The sequence below is a fragment of the Galleria mellonella genome, unplaced genomic scaffold, assembly GCF_026898425.1.
Source record: "Galleria mellonella isolate WM207_F2 unplaced genomic scaffold, CSIRO_AGI_GalMel_v1 utg310, whole genome shotgun sequence".
Classification (NCBI taxonomy): domain Eukaryota; kingdom Metazoa; phylum Arthropoda; class Insecta; order Lepidoptera; family Pyralidae; genus Galleria; species Galleria mellonella.
In genome coordinates this window covers 1,416,519-1,432,288 of record NW_026442071.1, presented here as the reverse complement: position 1 = coordinate 1,432,288, position 15,770 = coordinate 1,416,519, and the positions used below count along the sequence as shown (strand labels likewise).

The window sequence follows — 15,770 nt, the reverse complement described above, 5'->3', positions numbered from 1 at the left end:
AATTCGATAGAGTATTATTATACGTGACAGAAAAAAGGCAGTAACATTAATTTTACTGCAAAAGCGAGCAAAAAAGTAATATCTTACTCGTACTTTCAATTAATGCTTTGTCTATTTGGAGAGGGGGAAGAGATTGTTAGTAATGGGGAGATTAGTCCCTATTGCTATCAATATACCCTATCAAGTCGACCTCCACACGGTTCCCCCTAAAAACTATCGTGACTAATTTATCGTTGAACTCGTTACGATGGGCTAATTAACCTGCCTTTTCATCCTTCACCTCTCACTGGTACCCTGCTAGGGTATACCGATAGCACAGGCGAAGTTACCATGCCATTTTCATCCATTAAAAATGTTTTGTCTGCTTCATTATTATGTCTGTGGTCTATATACTTAATGGTACCGTAACCTAAGACCAAGGAATTACATAAGACTGATAAAATAAAAACTGGAAATCAGATGGTTGCCTCCTTTCTTCTTATGCAAATGTGATTAGTAAAAAGAGGATGTAAGATATACAATTAGTAGCTATCTTTGGCAATTCATAGCAGGTTAGTGTATAGAAAATGTTCAATGTTTCAATTATTTGTCAATGACAAAATTAACATTACTAGATTATATATTCGACACAGTTTATGTAAAAAGTATACAGAAGAAAGGAGACAATCATATGATTTACAGTTTTATCATTCCTTCTATATAATTCCCTGTTTTTAGGATCATAACCTATCTGTGTTCGTATCTATTTCATAGGTACTATCTAAGAACAAGGAATTACATAGAAGGATAGATAAAATTGCAACTCATAGTAGGCTAAAGTATAGAAAACGTTATACAGCCGTATAACCCTACTTAATTCAGATACAACCTGCTTGCATACTTTCCACATAAACTGTGTCGAATATATAATCTAGTAATGTAAAATTGACAAATAATTGACTTATCAAACATTTTCTATACACTATCCTGCTAAGAATTGAAAAAATAGCACCTGAATGTGTATCTTTCGTCCTCTTTTTACTAATAATATTTGCATAAGAAGAAAGGAGGCAACCATATAATTTACAGTTTTTATTTTATCATTCCATGTAATTCCTTGTTCTTAGGGTACTATCTTTAATCTACGTATGTAAATGTCAAAATGTCAAATAGATGCAGTGTGCCCATTTGTGGCAGATTCGTGCTATTTTGGCAAGTTTCGCCCCTAAATATTGTCTGTGGCAGATCATGCTGATGATTTACAAAAGTGGCAGATTTTGGCAGATTTAAAATTCTACGGTGGTAAAAATCAGCAGCAGGTATCAATCTTAACAATTCCTCAGAACACTCCCCATGATAAATTCGGATTCAGAAGATGCACAAAGATGTATTATCTCTACGCAGCCGCGGTAAGGATAATGTTTTAAAGCCTTTTTCTTAATTATTGATGAGATTACAGATTTTACAACTACTTCGATGCTTGCAGTTGTAACAAATATTATTCTAGAAAAGATCTCCAAGTAAAAACAAAATTTTTAACTTTGGTCGACTTGAACGGTGTTGACGCGTAATCATTGTTTGATGCACTTTTTGGGGCTTTGAACTAATGCTAAACTTAATATTGTATATTGTAGTATTGTTTCAAAAATAATACATGTAAATCCACATAGTATGTTTATTAAGTGTGTCTGCCATTCTACCGCTTTGTGTGTATCACACGCTAGTAAAAATACCATACCACGGGCTATTAACCAAATAGTACAGGAATTTTACGGATATTTTTCACATAGTAGAAAACACAAAGAGAATTGGTCGAATATTAAAATTTCATTGGCATTGAAAAACATAAAATATTAAGGCATTACGAAATTTGCTGGATATGTTTACAAGCTTGAATTTTAGAGCAAGAACACCTTTAGACATTTTTTCAGCCGCAATTTTTGGAAGACAGAAATACTTCATCAGAACTCTTGTTCAATAGTTTGAATGACAAGATATTTAAATAGTTTTTTTTATGCCCCGGATATATAGCAAATACTCAACAAACTTAAATATTATATTTCAAGGAGATTACAAAACAGTCCACATCGTATTCAAAGACATTTCTGAAGTGTATACTTGCCTTTTGAGTTGTTACGTGAAAGAAAATTATTTGAAAAACACACATCCACTTTCAATTGATCCAAAATCCGTGAACTGAAAGATATTTATTTAGAAATTAACGTGAACACTGAAATCGATCGCTGGAATTCAATCATTCCTTCAAAGAATGCAAACATTTCTGATTGAACTTTATACTCAATTAAAGACACGTTTACCACGGAGCAATATTTTCAAAGATTTACAATTCTTGGATGGATGGTTTACAAAGATATTGCGTCAACTTTAGACGTTACGTAGAATTTTTCCAACTTAGTTGATAAAAACAACATTCAAAAAGTTGATAACTTGAACTAATGAAATTTGATAAAAGTGTAAGAGATTTATTAGAATCAGGAGGAAGTAGCACTACCAGTACAATTTTGAGTGTAGACAAATATTGGGGAGCGATTTGAAAAATCCAGGACGCGTATAGGATTACAAAATATCCAAATATTACAAATTTGCGAAAGCTTTATTATGTTTGCCCATGTCAAACGCTTCGTGCAAAAATATATTCTCTCAGGTGAATCTAAATAAAACAAAAATAAGTAATAGGTTCTTAATCCAAAATGTTTCAACTGTAATTATGACAAAAGAGGAGATAAAGGACCACGGAGACTGTATCTCCTTTAAACCAACTTAAAACACAATCAAAAAAATGTCTTCAAAATGTATGTACATACTTGAAAAATGAAGACAAAAATTTGGAGGCAAATATTGATACATAGAATAAATATTAGGTCCTTATATATTAAATTGTCGTTTTGTACGAGAGGAAAATCAATTTTATTGTGTAAAATATATTTAATTAATCAAAGTATGCGCCGTTGTTATCTATGCACTTTTACTATCTCATAGGTAGTTCATTGATCTCTTTACTAAAAAAAAAAACCAGACGAGATACAATAAACTCTTTGAAGGCGGTTTGGACTGTCGCATTGGATTGAATTCTTTTCCTTGTAAGAACAACGTTGTCGTAAAGCAGCAGTGGCCTAGAGCAATTGACCAATCTCGATTGTTAAGCAGCTAGTTCTTCCTTCATGGTTTGCAGTTGCTGATAATAGATATCTGCCGTAATCGTTTGGCCAGATTTTAGAAAGCTGTAATGAACGACACCGGCGCTAGTCTTTCAAACACTCACAAGTAACTTTTTCTGAGTGAATTTTCGTTTAGGGCAGGATTTAGCAGGGTCTCCAGGGTTCAGCCATTGCGACGAGCGCTTCCGATTATCGTACAGTATCCACTTTTCATCACAAGTAATAATTCGATTTAAAATCCCTTCATTATCGTGTCAGTTGAGCAAAGTAACACAGCAGTCGACGCGTGTTTGCAAGTTCGATTTACTCAATTCATAAGTTTTTTTTCACCCATCGTTCAAGTTTTTTTTTATTATCCTGATTTGCTTCATGCGGATTAATATAGTTTTATCACTTACCCCGAAGCCTGCAACTGGATGGATCTGCTTCCACAGTAGCCTTTAATTCTTTATTTTCCATTTTTGAAGGTCGAAATTTCCAGAACGAAAACGTTGAAATCAAAAACGTATCGTGCTTTCTTTTGCAACACCAGTGTCGAACACATTTCTTCGAGTTGTTTCTGCAGCACTGGTGCCACAGTAGAACTCGTTCTCGTAAATATACCGTTATTTCATGTTTTCCATAGTACTGTAATAAGCAACGCCAAGGAAAAAAATGAGGAAAAACAAATGAATGACTGTTTTCATAACTCAAACGTACCAGCTAAATGGATTTATAAATTTTAATTTGGAATTCTTAACCAAAGGAAACATTTCAGATCAAAGTGGTCAGTACTACAAAACGTTAATTTCGTATGTAAAGACCTAATATTTTTGTTGATTAAAAGAAATTCCATTGAATTCCATGTCTATTTTTTTCCATTTCCTTGTAGATATATTATTGGTATTTTTGACGATAAGAGTGGCACATTTTGGCAAAATTTTTGCCTTGTCTGTGGCAAATTCACTATTAATGAGATGGTCACATTGAATAGATGTCATTGTAATTGTCAAATTTTATATTTTATAGTATTTGCATTGCGTTCTTCATTTATTACATTCTCAAATTTTGTTTAACTTAAATTGTCTCAAGACTTATTTTCGTATAAATAAATGGAGTGAAACGTATATTTGAAAATATTTTGTACCTCTTGATTGCTAGTGAGTATTTAAATGTTATTGAACGTAATTTTGTGACAAAAAGAAATGACTGTTAATTTTTTTATATTATCAAAAAATCGTGAATGCCACAAGTACAATTGTTAGTTGGTGGCGTATGGAGAATAAAATGGGTGATTTGTATATAGCCGTCGTCTGCTCTTCGAATATGAACCGAAGTATGGAAGCTCATGCATTCCTCGTCAAAAAGGGTTTCAAAGTGAAATCATTTGGCACAGGCGAGAAAGTTAAATTGCCAGGACCTTCGGCTGATCGACCCAATTGCTATGAATTCGGTATCCCATATGACGATATATATAATGATTTGTTAGAAAAAGATAAGGCATACTACACTCAAAATGGTTTACTTCATATGTTAGACAGAAACAGAAGAATCAAACCCTGTCCAGAAAAGTTTCAAGTGTCCACAGAAAGATTTGATGTAGTTATAACATGTGAGGAAAGAGTGTATGATCAGGTTATAGAGTGGTTTGGTTCAAGAAGATCAGTTCATAACCAACCAGTACATGTTATCAATATTGACATTCAAGATAACCATGAGGAGGCCACTATTGGTGCATTTTTGATTAGTGACATGGTTGCAAAAATGGCCTTAAGTGAAGATTTAGACAATGATATTGATGAATTGTTACATGATTTCGAAGCAAAGTGCCACAGACCAATTTTGAACTGTATTATGTTTTATTGATATATGTACATATATATATTAAAAGTGAATGGAAGGATGATTAGTAAGATTCTCAGGCAGCACTGCAACATGGAATCTGCTATTGAGAGCAGATTTTATTAGTATTCATGAAGTTTATAAAGTGAAATGTAGGTACAATATACCTAGAAATACTTAACAGACTGATAAAAATTTATTGATATAAACATGACTAATGTAAATGAAATGGATTATTACAATGTATTATCCCTTGTGGCTAAAGCTTTAGTTATTATTTGAAAATAAATGCTTTTTTCATAAATATGTAGTTTTATTTTCAGAAGGATTACTTACATATATTATACTTATTCATATAATTAATAATTTACTATAATTAAATGTAAGTCATTATGTGGAAACTATAGATGCGCATTGAATGCACTTACACTAAACCACTACCTAAAGTAAATAAGTGCTTATGTAAACATGACTTCACTTTTATACAGAACATTTTTTTTATCTAAGTAATGGCAAACAAGCTGACAACCCACATGATGGAACATGGTAACTGTCACCTATAGAATGAGCAATACCATGGACTTAACAGAATATACTGTTTTGGCCTTGCCCCTATGTGTTGCCATTCCTGAGGACTTGGGTGTTATTCCTCTGTATCCTGTAAACTTATTGCCATATACCACCCTTCAAACCAAAACAAAGCCATTCAAACTGCTTCACTGTAGAAACACGAATGGGCCATAGGTGCCCAAGCAAATGACTTTTGCACAAAGTCTCCCTTTGGTAAATATAGGATAAGAGTATTCTGAACATGTTTGCATATAAATTAGATGGTTCTCTGGTATTTATACTTACAAAAAGAACTAGGTCATTATTAGTGATTAAATACTAATAAACATAATTTTTAAGTACACATTAACAAAATGGATTCAAAGTTGTCTAAATAAAAACAATAAACAATTTCTGATAGACAACTGCATCAAACAAATATATCAAAATAGAATAATAATGTCATATTTTCAAATATATATCAAATAATATTGATCTCAGCAAAATTTATCAAAGCATACAAGGTTGGCATTAGTTTTTTTTTAGTGGATGATACTGGAATGGTAAACCCGCCTGCGCTAACATAGCTGGCGGGGCACCAGTGAGGGATAATAAGTAAGAATGAAAAGGCTGGTCAGTTATCCCATCGTGATGAATACATTTGAAATTCGGCAGGATAGTTTCCAGGAGGGATTATATGGAGGTCTATATAACAGGGTATATTGCTAGCAATGAGACTGGTAGCTTGCATTACTAACAATCCCTTCCCCTCAGGTGGTGTTATTAGGAACCATCTATACATTATGATATTGACTTTTGCAGATTTTCGACTCTTCTCCCTTCCCACAGTCACATCATTCCTCTTACAAGGTGATTACTTGCGCTAAGGTTATTAACATTAAAGATGCATACTCAAAACGACCATGGCAACAAACATGGCAACGCAACGTTAATGCATTGTACGATGACCCTCTTAGATGGAGTGACGACCTCAAATGCATTGCAGAGAGTCAGTGGATGCAGGTGGCTCAGGAGCGTTTATTATAGCAATATATGGCTTATATCCAGCAGTGGACAGATAGTGGTTGAAATGATGATGATGTTAATATAAAAGTTATGGCGGCGAAAAAGTAAACAAGATTCATTATTTTTTATGCTTTATTTGAATATATTTGTCTACATAATTTCGCTTAAAATATATTATTTTTATTTCAAACCTCTTCATATTAACTCTTTAAATATGTCATCTTTCAACTCATAATATCTGTTCAACCTTATTTCAGCATATCTGAAAAAATAAAAAAATATATACATAATATTGTTTATGGAGCAGCCAAAGAAAAGGTGGTATTTTTTTTATGTTTTCATAGTAATTTACAGCCATAAGAAAGTCTATAGGAAATTAATTACTCATATGTTACAACTCAGATTTTGTCATTTATTTTATACTTATTATAACTACTAGCTTGCGTCTGCGACATCGTATGCGTGTTTACAAAGTAGGTCACAGAAGAATAAAACCAATGAAATAGTCACTTCTACACGGCGTATCGAGATAAAACTTATATAAGTTACATTGGATCTTTTGGAATACAATTGTGTAAACCACATCGAATGTAACGATAAATTTTACGTATATATATATATATATATATATATATATATATATATATATATATATATATATATATATATATATATATATAATATAATGTAAAGAATCTATTGAAACTATAGATAAAATAATAATATATATTATTGAGTGAAGTATTTAGTCTATAATGGTACCTAAAAATAGCTTAATTTATGGTCGTTTTGAGTACGCGTCCTTAAGGGTTTTGTAGTTAAGTTATATTTTAGGTTTTTTTTTTCACTAAATGTTCTCCTGTAACCATAAATATGAAAATTATGCGATTTAGTTCATCCGTTTTCACAGTTTAAAATTTGTTTTTATTTATGACGCATAGTTTTCGATTTATGAAACTTAGAAATGCAAAAAAAAAATATTGAATATTAAAATGTAAAATTGTTTGTCACATTATACCAATAAAAATTAACGAGTCATACAGAGATAATGAGAGATCTTATAAAACTGTAAACCATCACGTATTATAATTTCGATGCAAGAATATCCAACTCACCTTCCGAAATCAAAGTCTATGTCCGATAATTCGAACTGTACAAGTGACCACACACCCCACAAAAAATGGGATGCCAGAGCATGCTGCTGCACCTCTGTGTAAAGTTTTTCTATATCTGACTCGTTTGGAGTGACTCCATCCCAATATTCGGTCAAATATACCTTTATCCATGACGTCTGAAATTCTTTATTTGGGTATCGCTTGTAGTCTATATCGTCAATGGAAAGACCTAAAATAATAATTAACAGATTATAATCTGTAACAATAGTCGGCACAATATACCTAGTACCTAATGTTGTTGTTCTTCAAAAAACGATATTTTTTTTAACATTTTTTTACGTCTTAATGGTCGAACTATAAAATTGACGAAATTGCAGCGAAAAATAATCAATATTTCGTATCTAAAACCATATTAAGCGAAAGTCTTGCACTCCCTCGTGTTGCCTCCCCGTTTTCTTTAAAAAAAAGGTCTATTATTATATATATAGGCAATTTTTTTTAATGGGTGATAATGGAATGGTAACCCCACCTACGCTATCGGTATACACCGGCGGGGCACCAATGAAGGATGATAGGCGAGGATAAAGCAGGTCAGTTAGCCCATCGTGACAAATTCAACAAGAATTGTTCACGATGGTGTCCAGAACGAACCACGTGGAGGTAGACCTAATAGGGCATATTGCTAGCAATAGGGCTGTCAAACTCCATTGCTAACAATCCTATTCCCCCAATAATAGATCATTAGAAATATAAAATAAATAATAATTATCATGATTTAATATGCATTAAATGTAACGTTGTAGCAGATGTTAGTTTAAATTAGGATTTTTACATAACTGTAATAAAATACTAAACTGTATTTATTATTTTTATAAAGGATGCAATAAAGTATATATTATATTGTAATCGTTTTACATATTTTTGTCTGTAATTATAATCTATTTCAGGTACAATAATATGTTAGGTACTTACCAACAAATTCGTTAAAATGATTCGCGATGTCAAATGCTTGATAATTATATGCCGCATATTCAAAATCAATAAAAGCTATGGTCCCTTCACGTTGATTGTAGATCACGTTTCCTAGAAGCAAATCATTGTGAGCAAACACAATTGGGCTCTCAGTTTTGTTTAAGTGTGATTTTAGGCGCTCAAACTCTATCCTTAGTCTTGTTATCGACCCAAAACTACTGGCAAATCTACAACAGAAATGGATAAACTCTTCGTAAGTATTGATAAAATAACTAGTTATTATATAAAAAAAAAAAAAAAAACAGGTACAATATGATGCTCTACCCAATTACCGTCAGCAGAGATCGTTTAGATTTTTTTTTATTTCGAATAACAGAATACTCTCCGTAAGACGAAGATGAAGGCAGATACTTATTCGACTGAATAGAGTATTACTTTAACTGTATGTTAATACAGATTGTCCCATCCAAGGGACGATAATTATAATGATTTTTGTAAATGTACAAAAGTTATACCTATAACGACAGGTCGTGTTATTTGTAATAATGTATTTTTTAGTAAAATCAAACCATAACGTATAAGTTTAATACGAGAAATCCTTCAGAAATTTTAATTTAAATTCCTTTTAAAAAAACAGACCTGTTTTGTTTATTTACATCTGTAAATGGTACTGGAAGTAAACTGAGAAATTGTTCTATTTTATCCCATACAACTGCATCTTGTTTTATCTGTAACAAAATGTATAAAAGGTGTAGTAAAAAACGAAACATTCCTTAACGTATATGTTAGTGACAATAATTTTTTATATCATCATCATTCTATAACAACGATCAATATATCGGTCACTGTCTTTAAATGAAAGATATATAAGTAAAACTATTATAGGGGGGCTATGCGATAGGCTATTATATGTAATAGATTCCAAAAAAATGATTTTTAGAATTTTTGTCTGTTTATCTATACGAAAAAGTTATATCAATCTAAAGAATCATATATAAAATGCTATAAAATAACCGATCAGATGAATTGGCTGGAATTTTATGAAGGTATTTAGGTACATAATTATCACTTAAATATATAATACAGTATAAGACCGGATTCATGAATGGGAATGATATACGGAAATTATATAGTTAAAAGCGGGAAACAGCTAGTTTATAAATATATTTATTTATTATGTGAGTGCAATTAGCAATTGACCGGTTTTATTTGTGAACCCATAATTTTGTCATAATTATATATAAAAATATCAAGATTGCACTATTGTGGTCTATTTTATTCAATGTAAATTTCATTCGAATCCATAAATTTTTTATAAAATAATTCATAATAGGTAATGGTAAAAGTGAAATTATCACAGATGTCTTATACTCGGGTCTTATTACATTGCATTAACATATAAAAAACAAGAATAAAATTAAACAACGTTAAACGATATAATCTTCACTGTAATATACTATATGTTTAATTAACAAGAATCAACTTTCATCTAGAACAAAATGGGATGACAATTTCCATTAGTTAGTGTTTGTATAATATATTATTATATTCTTGTAGTTAATACATTATTTGTAAGAGGTTAAAATACGAGTATAAAATGATAAGATGCAAACACAAGACACGAAATATTTACTATTTGCGTGTGTATTATATTATCTACTTAGATTACTCGTCTTCTATTAATTTTTTAGATGTAAGTAGCTAACTAATATAAATAGAAAAATAATTATATAAACATGATAATTTATTCGTATGCTTATGATTAAAATTCACATTTTTAATCAATATTAAGAAAGAAGGAGATAGGTATTTAAGTCGTGCAGTGTCGACTCACGCCCTTGGGTAAAAAATATTTTGAAATAATAATGGTTCAAAATAAAAAAAAATAATACTACTTGTAATAACAATATTTAAGCAATAACAATAATTACTAAGCGTCTATTTCATATAAGAATAATAATGTCGTCATAATAATATTGTTTCATATATACATATTCAAATAACAATGTCCTGTATATATAATTTTTTTATGTAAAGAAAACAAAAATCTATTTACAGATTATGTATGAGTTTGTAAGTGATCGGTAGAGTGAATTAGTTACCGATTTGACCGTTTTAAGATCATAATGGAAGGTAACCATGACCTGCAGTAACGGTATTTTCGGTATTCATTGGTGGGGTACTAGAGAGGGATATTTATTGAAAATGAAGTCAGGTCAGTCGGCCTATTATGACAGATTTATTAGGAATTAACCATCGTAGTTTTCAGGGGGGGTCGCGTGGAGGTCGATTGTTAGGATATAATGCCAGCAATAGGGTAGCTAAATTCTCTTACTAGCAATCCCATTCTCACACTTTTTATATACAATATACAACTCGTACATAACATAGGTATCTAAATAGCTTTTTAACACAATAATGTTCATGTGATCGGTGTTATTTGATGGTAGATTATTCTATCAAACAAAGGGAAGTAGACAATAAAGCAATTTATCATATTATACTACTCATTGAAAGTTTTTTAGTATAGGATTTCATAAAATGGATACTAACTTTATCTTATGATACTATATCTGGATAAACATCAATCATAAATTGTCCTGCGACTCCCTCGAAATTAAAATTGTCTACTCAGAACATGCTCCTTTTATGTAACAACAAAACAACGTGATTACATATATACCATTATTCGTGGTTTTTAAATTCTATTATCGTGTGAAAAAACATTTTAATTAACCTCTCCGTAAATTAAAGGTCTGGAATTCAGTGACGAAAACATCGTCATTAAATTCTAGACTACCACATTCTTTATTGGTTCGATCGACTCTACTAATTGTACTCGTAATAACCAGTTTTATATTAGCCTAATACTTGTATTTAATCTATTATGAAATCACGTTAAACTCCATTCGACTATTCAGTGTAACAAACAGAGAAAAATCAATAATAAAAATTATCCATATTATGTGTTGTCTTGCTTATTTTTTTTTTCTTAGGTAATTTTCGCGGAAAAAAACTTAATATAGTTAGACAGTTCGACATTTACGATTACATATAGTAGGTAGGTATAGATAAAGACTAGCTGACGCGAGGTCGAGTGCCTCGTGACTTCGTCGACGTGCGATGCAGAAAAACGTAATGTTCTGATAGTATTTAAAGAGCATCTACGAAGGTTTTTCAGACATTATGATTCCGTAACAAAGTTTAAGGTCGATCTTAATAAGCATATACATACCATACAATACATTTCTATATAATTCATTATAACATGTATAATATTTATTTTTAATAAAGATAGTGAAACAAAGTTTAGCTGACGCACTCAAAATTGTTTAATAATTCATTAGGGCCTTAACGGTAATTACTAATTTCGTTAATACGTCAATATACAATTTCAATTATCATTAACTAATACCTCATTAGTGTTAATTTAATGAGCTTCTCTAAGTACCACAGTAAGTATTTTAAATAATATTAGGTATATTATGGCATTTCTCTAGAAACTGAATACTCATACATACAAAGTTATCCCAACCATATTTTTGTTAAAAATTAAGAAACGACGTATATTTGTAGGTAGCTACAAGCGACATTAGTAATTTATTTTCATTTTGCGAGTTATATGCGATTTAAATTACATTTTTGACGAAGGGCTGTGCAATGAAAAATACATTTCTATCAATTGTAACTAATGAAAGTGTTTTTATTTCCCATCACTCAAATGTAAAGTTTTTTATATGATTATCAAAAAAAGTTTCAAATAAAGTTTTTTATATGAAGAAGACTTTATCTTTTAAATAAAATTACGAAGTGAAATATATTAGGATAATTTTTCTTATTCCTGTAGCACAATATTTGATTCGGTAAATAAAATTAAATACAACAATTAATTAATGACTTAAGATATAACTAGGGTGTTAATCTTTATAATTTATATCTAGAAATATCTTAAACATTGGGCTTCTTTGCCATAAAATGCACTGAAGACTGTGTTTCATGATTTGATACTTTTTGTGTAAAAAATAGTATAAAATCATTTAAAATTTTGTTCAATATTATAGTGTGTTAGTTTCCCCTGAACGATTACTCTATACAATCATTATAATTTAATTACTGAAAAGTCACCAGAGGAATAAGTGGTTCAGGTACAAGGACAATGAATAAAATGTCATCATTCATTTAACTTTGCTTCCTAACATATTTTATACCATTTTTGTTCTATTACAGATCATAACTAATATCCATAGTGAATAGTTTTAGATGCGATTTTCAAATTGTGCTAGGGGAGTGTACAAAAATTGTGCTGACAATATTCAAGTGACAATTTTTTAAATGAAAAATGTATTTAAAATTATTATTGTATTTTATAGACATGGTATCTATATTCTTATTATATTTTTATATTTATTATTATTATATTATAAATATTTGTATTTATAATAAATTTACTATTGTAATCTTATGGAAAAAAAAAACAATAAAGGGTATCTATTTATCTTAATAAAGAATAAACATTGATAGTAAGTCTTGTTATTCTGGAAATGTTTTATACCAGAATTATTTTGTAAGAATTTACAAATAAAAGGAGCTTGACCCTGTTTAGAGTAGTAAGCATATTATCATTATTAAAACAAAAACTAAGTATTACCAAATAATTAAAGTGTGCTTGGGGTAATGATAGGGATTGTTAGTAATGGGACCTAACAACCCCACTACTAACTTACTAATAAAATATATTAGGTCGACCTCCACACAGTTCTCCCTGGAAACCATTGTGGTTAATTTTTCTGGAATTTGCCATGATGGGTTAACTGACCTTCTTTCATCCTCATCTATCATCCCTCATCAGCATATACCGATAGCGTAGATAAGGTATCATTCCATTCTTACCCATTAAAAAAATTATTTTTCAGTGTCTTTACACACTGAAAAGTTATTTTATTTAATGTATTTCTTTAATATTGATGGTGTTGATTTTAGTGACACTTGTTATGAGTTTATAACATACTACAAAAATTGTCAAAGGACATTTTGTGCAATATATTTTTGAACAGGACTCATATTAGTTAATGATTTAAATATATGGTGAATGGTGTATACATACATCATCTCCTAGTTTAACTTTGTGCATTTTTGCCATATGCTGCGCTACTAATGGCCATATTTTGACATCCAGCACAGTATCTATATTGAGAGTTACTCCAGGGTAATATTGATATGCTAAACCATTTTCAAATATACCATATACTTTAGGTGCTAATCCAAGAACATTTAATGTTTTAATGTTTCTGAAACAAAAACCAAAGATAAATAAAAATATGCATAACTTATATTAAATATATAATTAATTATTATAATAAATAATGATTTCATTTACCTATTGTACATATATGGATATTATATAATCAGAAATTTGAATTAATAAAAAAATATTTACTTAATTTATTGTAAATAAATAATCTTTATATTTACAATACAATAATTACATATAAGTTATGATCATTAAATAATGTTTGCAGGTCAGCAGTGAATATAGAAATAATTAATTTACAATAAAGTAGGTCACATGTAATTTTAGATTTTGTATGGTCATTAAACATATTATACAAAACAAATAATAATAATTTACCTGATTTCAGCATTTCTATCAATGAGTAAGTCAGTTTTATTTCCATATATACGAACCAGGATTATTTCATTCTCATCATTTAATGTTGAGTCCAACTGACATGCTACTAATTTATTTGTGATGCCATCTGTAAATGTCTGAAAACATTTAGGATACTATATATTGTTTTTGTAATTAGATTTTAGACAAGTAAATTATAAGAAGCAACTAATTGATAATATGTATAAAAATAATATTTCTACATACAGAAATTATTTTAATGATTTAGGTGTTATTTTGTGAAAGTCTATATCACTGGCTACTTAATTAATAATAGGTAGTTAGTTAATTTTAGTCAATTAACTAATGATACAGAAATTGATTCCTGATATGCTATTTTCTAAATGTCCAAAAAAGTTAGCAATAGTGGCCAAGTAAGCTATATCTAACCTATTGTATGAAATCATTAAAATGCCAATGCTGACCACAGGCCTCATTCAAGAGAAAAATATTAGCCTACTATTATTATTATAATATTATTTTAACAATTTGCTGAGGAAGGAAACATTTTTTTTTTATTATAGTCACCAAGATTGTTTGTAATCTATAAGTGTGATTGGGCTGACAATAAACATTTTATTATTTGAAATATTTTAATATTTAATGATGGGATATGTTGACTCCAATTATTTGAAAAAAAAAAAAAAAAAACAGAACAAAAAAAAAAAAAAAATCAATTATTTATGAAGAATGATTAGTAACGAAATTCAAAGTATTTATACTTTGAACAGTTTATAGATGAAACATGTATATGATAAATAAATGTATGTATCAATTAATGATATGGAAATAAGAATATTAAGATTCAAGGCAAAGTATGAAAATATAGTAACAACTAGGTCATGTGTAATATTTTTATGAGTGAAAATGTAATGGCAATTCTGCCAGCGTTATTTGTATATACTAGCATATGGAAAAAATAATGGGCATTAAACAAATACATTTACCACAAATCTAACATTTTGTTACTACAAGATTATGCCACTATTATTCTAAACAAATAGATAAAGTTATCCACCTAATTTAAATTATAAAAGCGAGTTCAATGTGTTATTCTTAGTCATTTGTTCCCAGTGTCCACTGCTTTTTAAGCTATCACAAATAAGTATTGCTACAAAGAGATAATTAACACGAATAGTCACGATAAAGATATCCAGACCTTGAAAGTAATATTATTAGATATCCAATTTGGCCGTATAACTTTTAGAAAATTTAAAATGCCTCCATATAAATCATTTTCTTCTATTTTAACAGGTACAAATGTATCGCCAGCCGGGAGACAAATTAATGACATTGTTCACTTTGTAATAAATTTATTTGCTTTTTGCTAGATCAGGCTATGTAATCGGCCGTCGGGACACAATCTTACTAATAAAAACATTTCGTATGCGTAGCATTTATACTCAATTTTATAATCATACAATATGTAATCAAAAGACACAGACAACCTGTTATTTGTAA

The 15,770-nt window shown here is 29.9% G+C and overlaps 2 protein-coding genes and 1 long non-coding RNA gene across 3 annotated transcripts; 2 read left to right on the top strand and 1 right to left on the bottom strand.

The window, feature by feature from the left end:
* The first annotated feature begins 4,108 nt into the window (after positions 1 to 4,108).
* LOC113509093 (RNA polymerase II subunit A C-terminal domain phosphatase SSU72) lies at positions 4,109 to 5,283 on the top strand. Its single transcript, XM_026892376.3, has one exon. The coding sequence runs from the start codon at positions 4,413 to 4,415 to the stop codon at positions 5,001 to 5,003; it is 591 nt and encodes a 196-aa protein (XP_026748177.1). The 5' UTR covers positions 4,109 to 4,412; the 3' UTR covers positions 5,004 to 5,283.
* Positions 5,284 to 6,672: 1,389 nt separating this feature from the next.
* On the bottom strand, positions 6,673 to 15,770 carry LOC113523389 (ethanolamine kinase). The gene is made up of 7 exons (XM_026909347.3): positions 15,469 to 15,770; positions 14,271 to 14,407; positions 13,746 to 13,929; positions 9,281 to 9,369; positions 8,642 to 8,868; positions 7,670 to 7,898; positions 6,673 to 6,816 (listed from the first exon to the last, which is right to left on the bottom strand). The coding sequence occupies exons 1-7, from the start codon at positions 15,601 to 15,603 to the stop codon at positions 6,750 to 6,752; spliced, it is 1,068 nt and encodes a 355-aa protein (XP_026765148.1). The 5' UTR covers positions 15,604 to 15,770; the 3' UTR covers positions 6,673 to 6,749.
* On the top strand, positions 11,991 to 13,159 carry LOC128200895 (uncharacterized). Its single transcript, XR_008252950.1, has 2 exons — positions 11,991 to 12,096; positions 12,869 to 13,159. It is a non-coding gene; the product is annotated as an uncharacterized LOC128200895 (long non-coding RNA).

What these genes read in the sequence shown, in the direction of transcription:
- LOC113509093 (XM_026892376.3), top strand. Translation starts at nt 4,413, where the DNA reads ATGGAGAATAAAATGGGTGATTTGTATATAGCCGTCGTCTGCTCTTCG.
- LOC113523389 (XM_026909347.3), bottom strand. Translation starts at nt 15,603, where the DNA reads ATGTCATTAATTTGTCTCCCGGCTGGCGATACATTTGTACCTGTTAAA. An exon ending in GATGTAAATAAACAAAACAG is followed by an intron (nt 8,869 to 9,280) that starts GTCTGTTTTTTT and finishes TTTCTGTTGTAG; the next exon opens with ATTTGCCAGTAGTTTTGGGT. An exon ending in TCATTTTAACGAATTTGTTG is followed by an intron (nt 7,899 to 8,641) that starts GTAAGTACCTAA and finishes TTATTATTTTAG; the next exon opens with GTCTTTCCATTGACGATATA.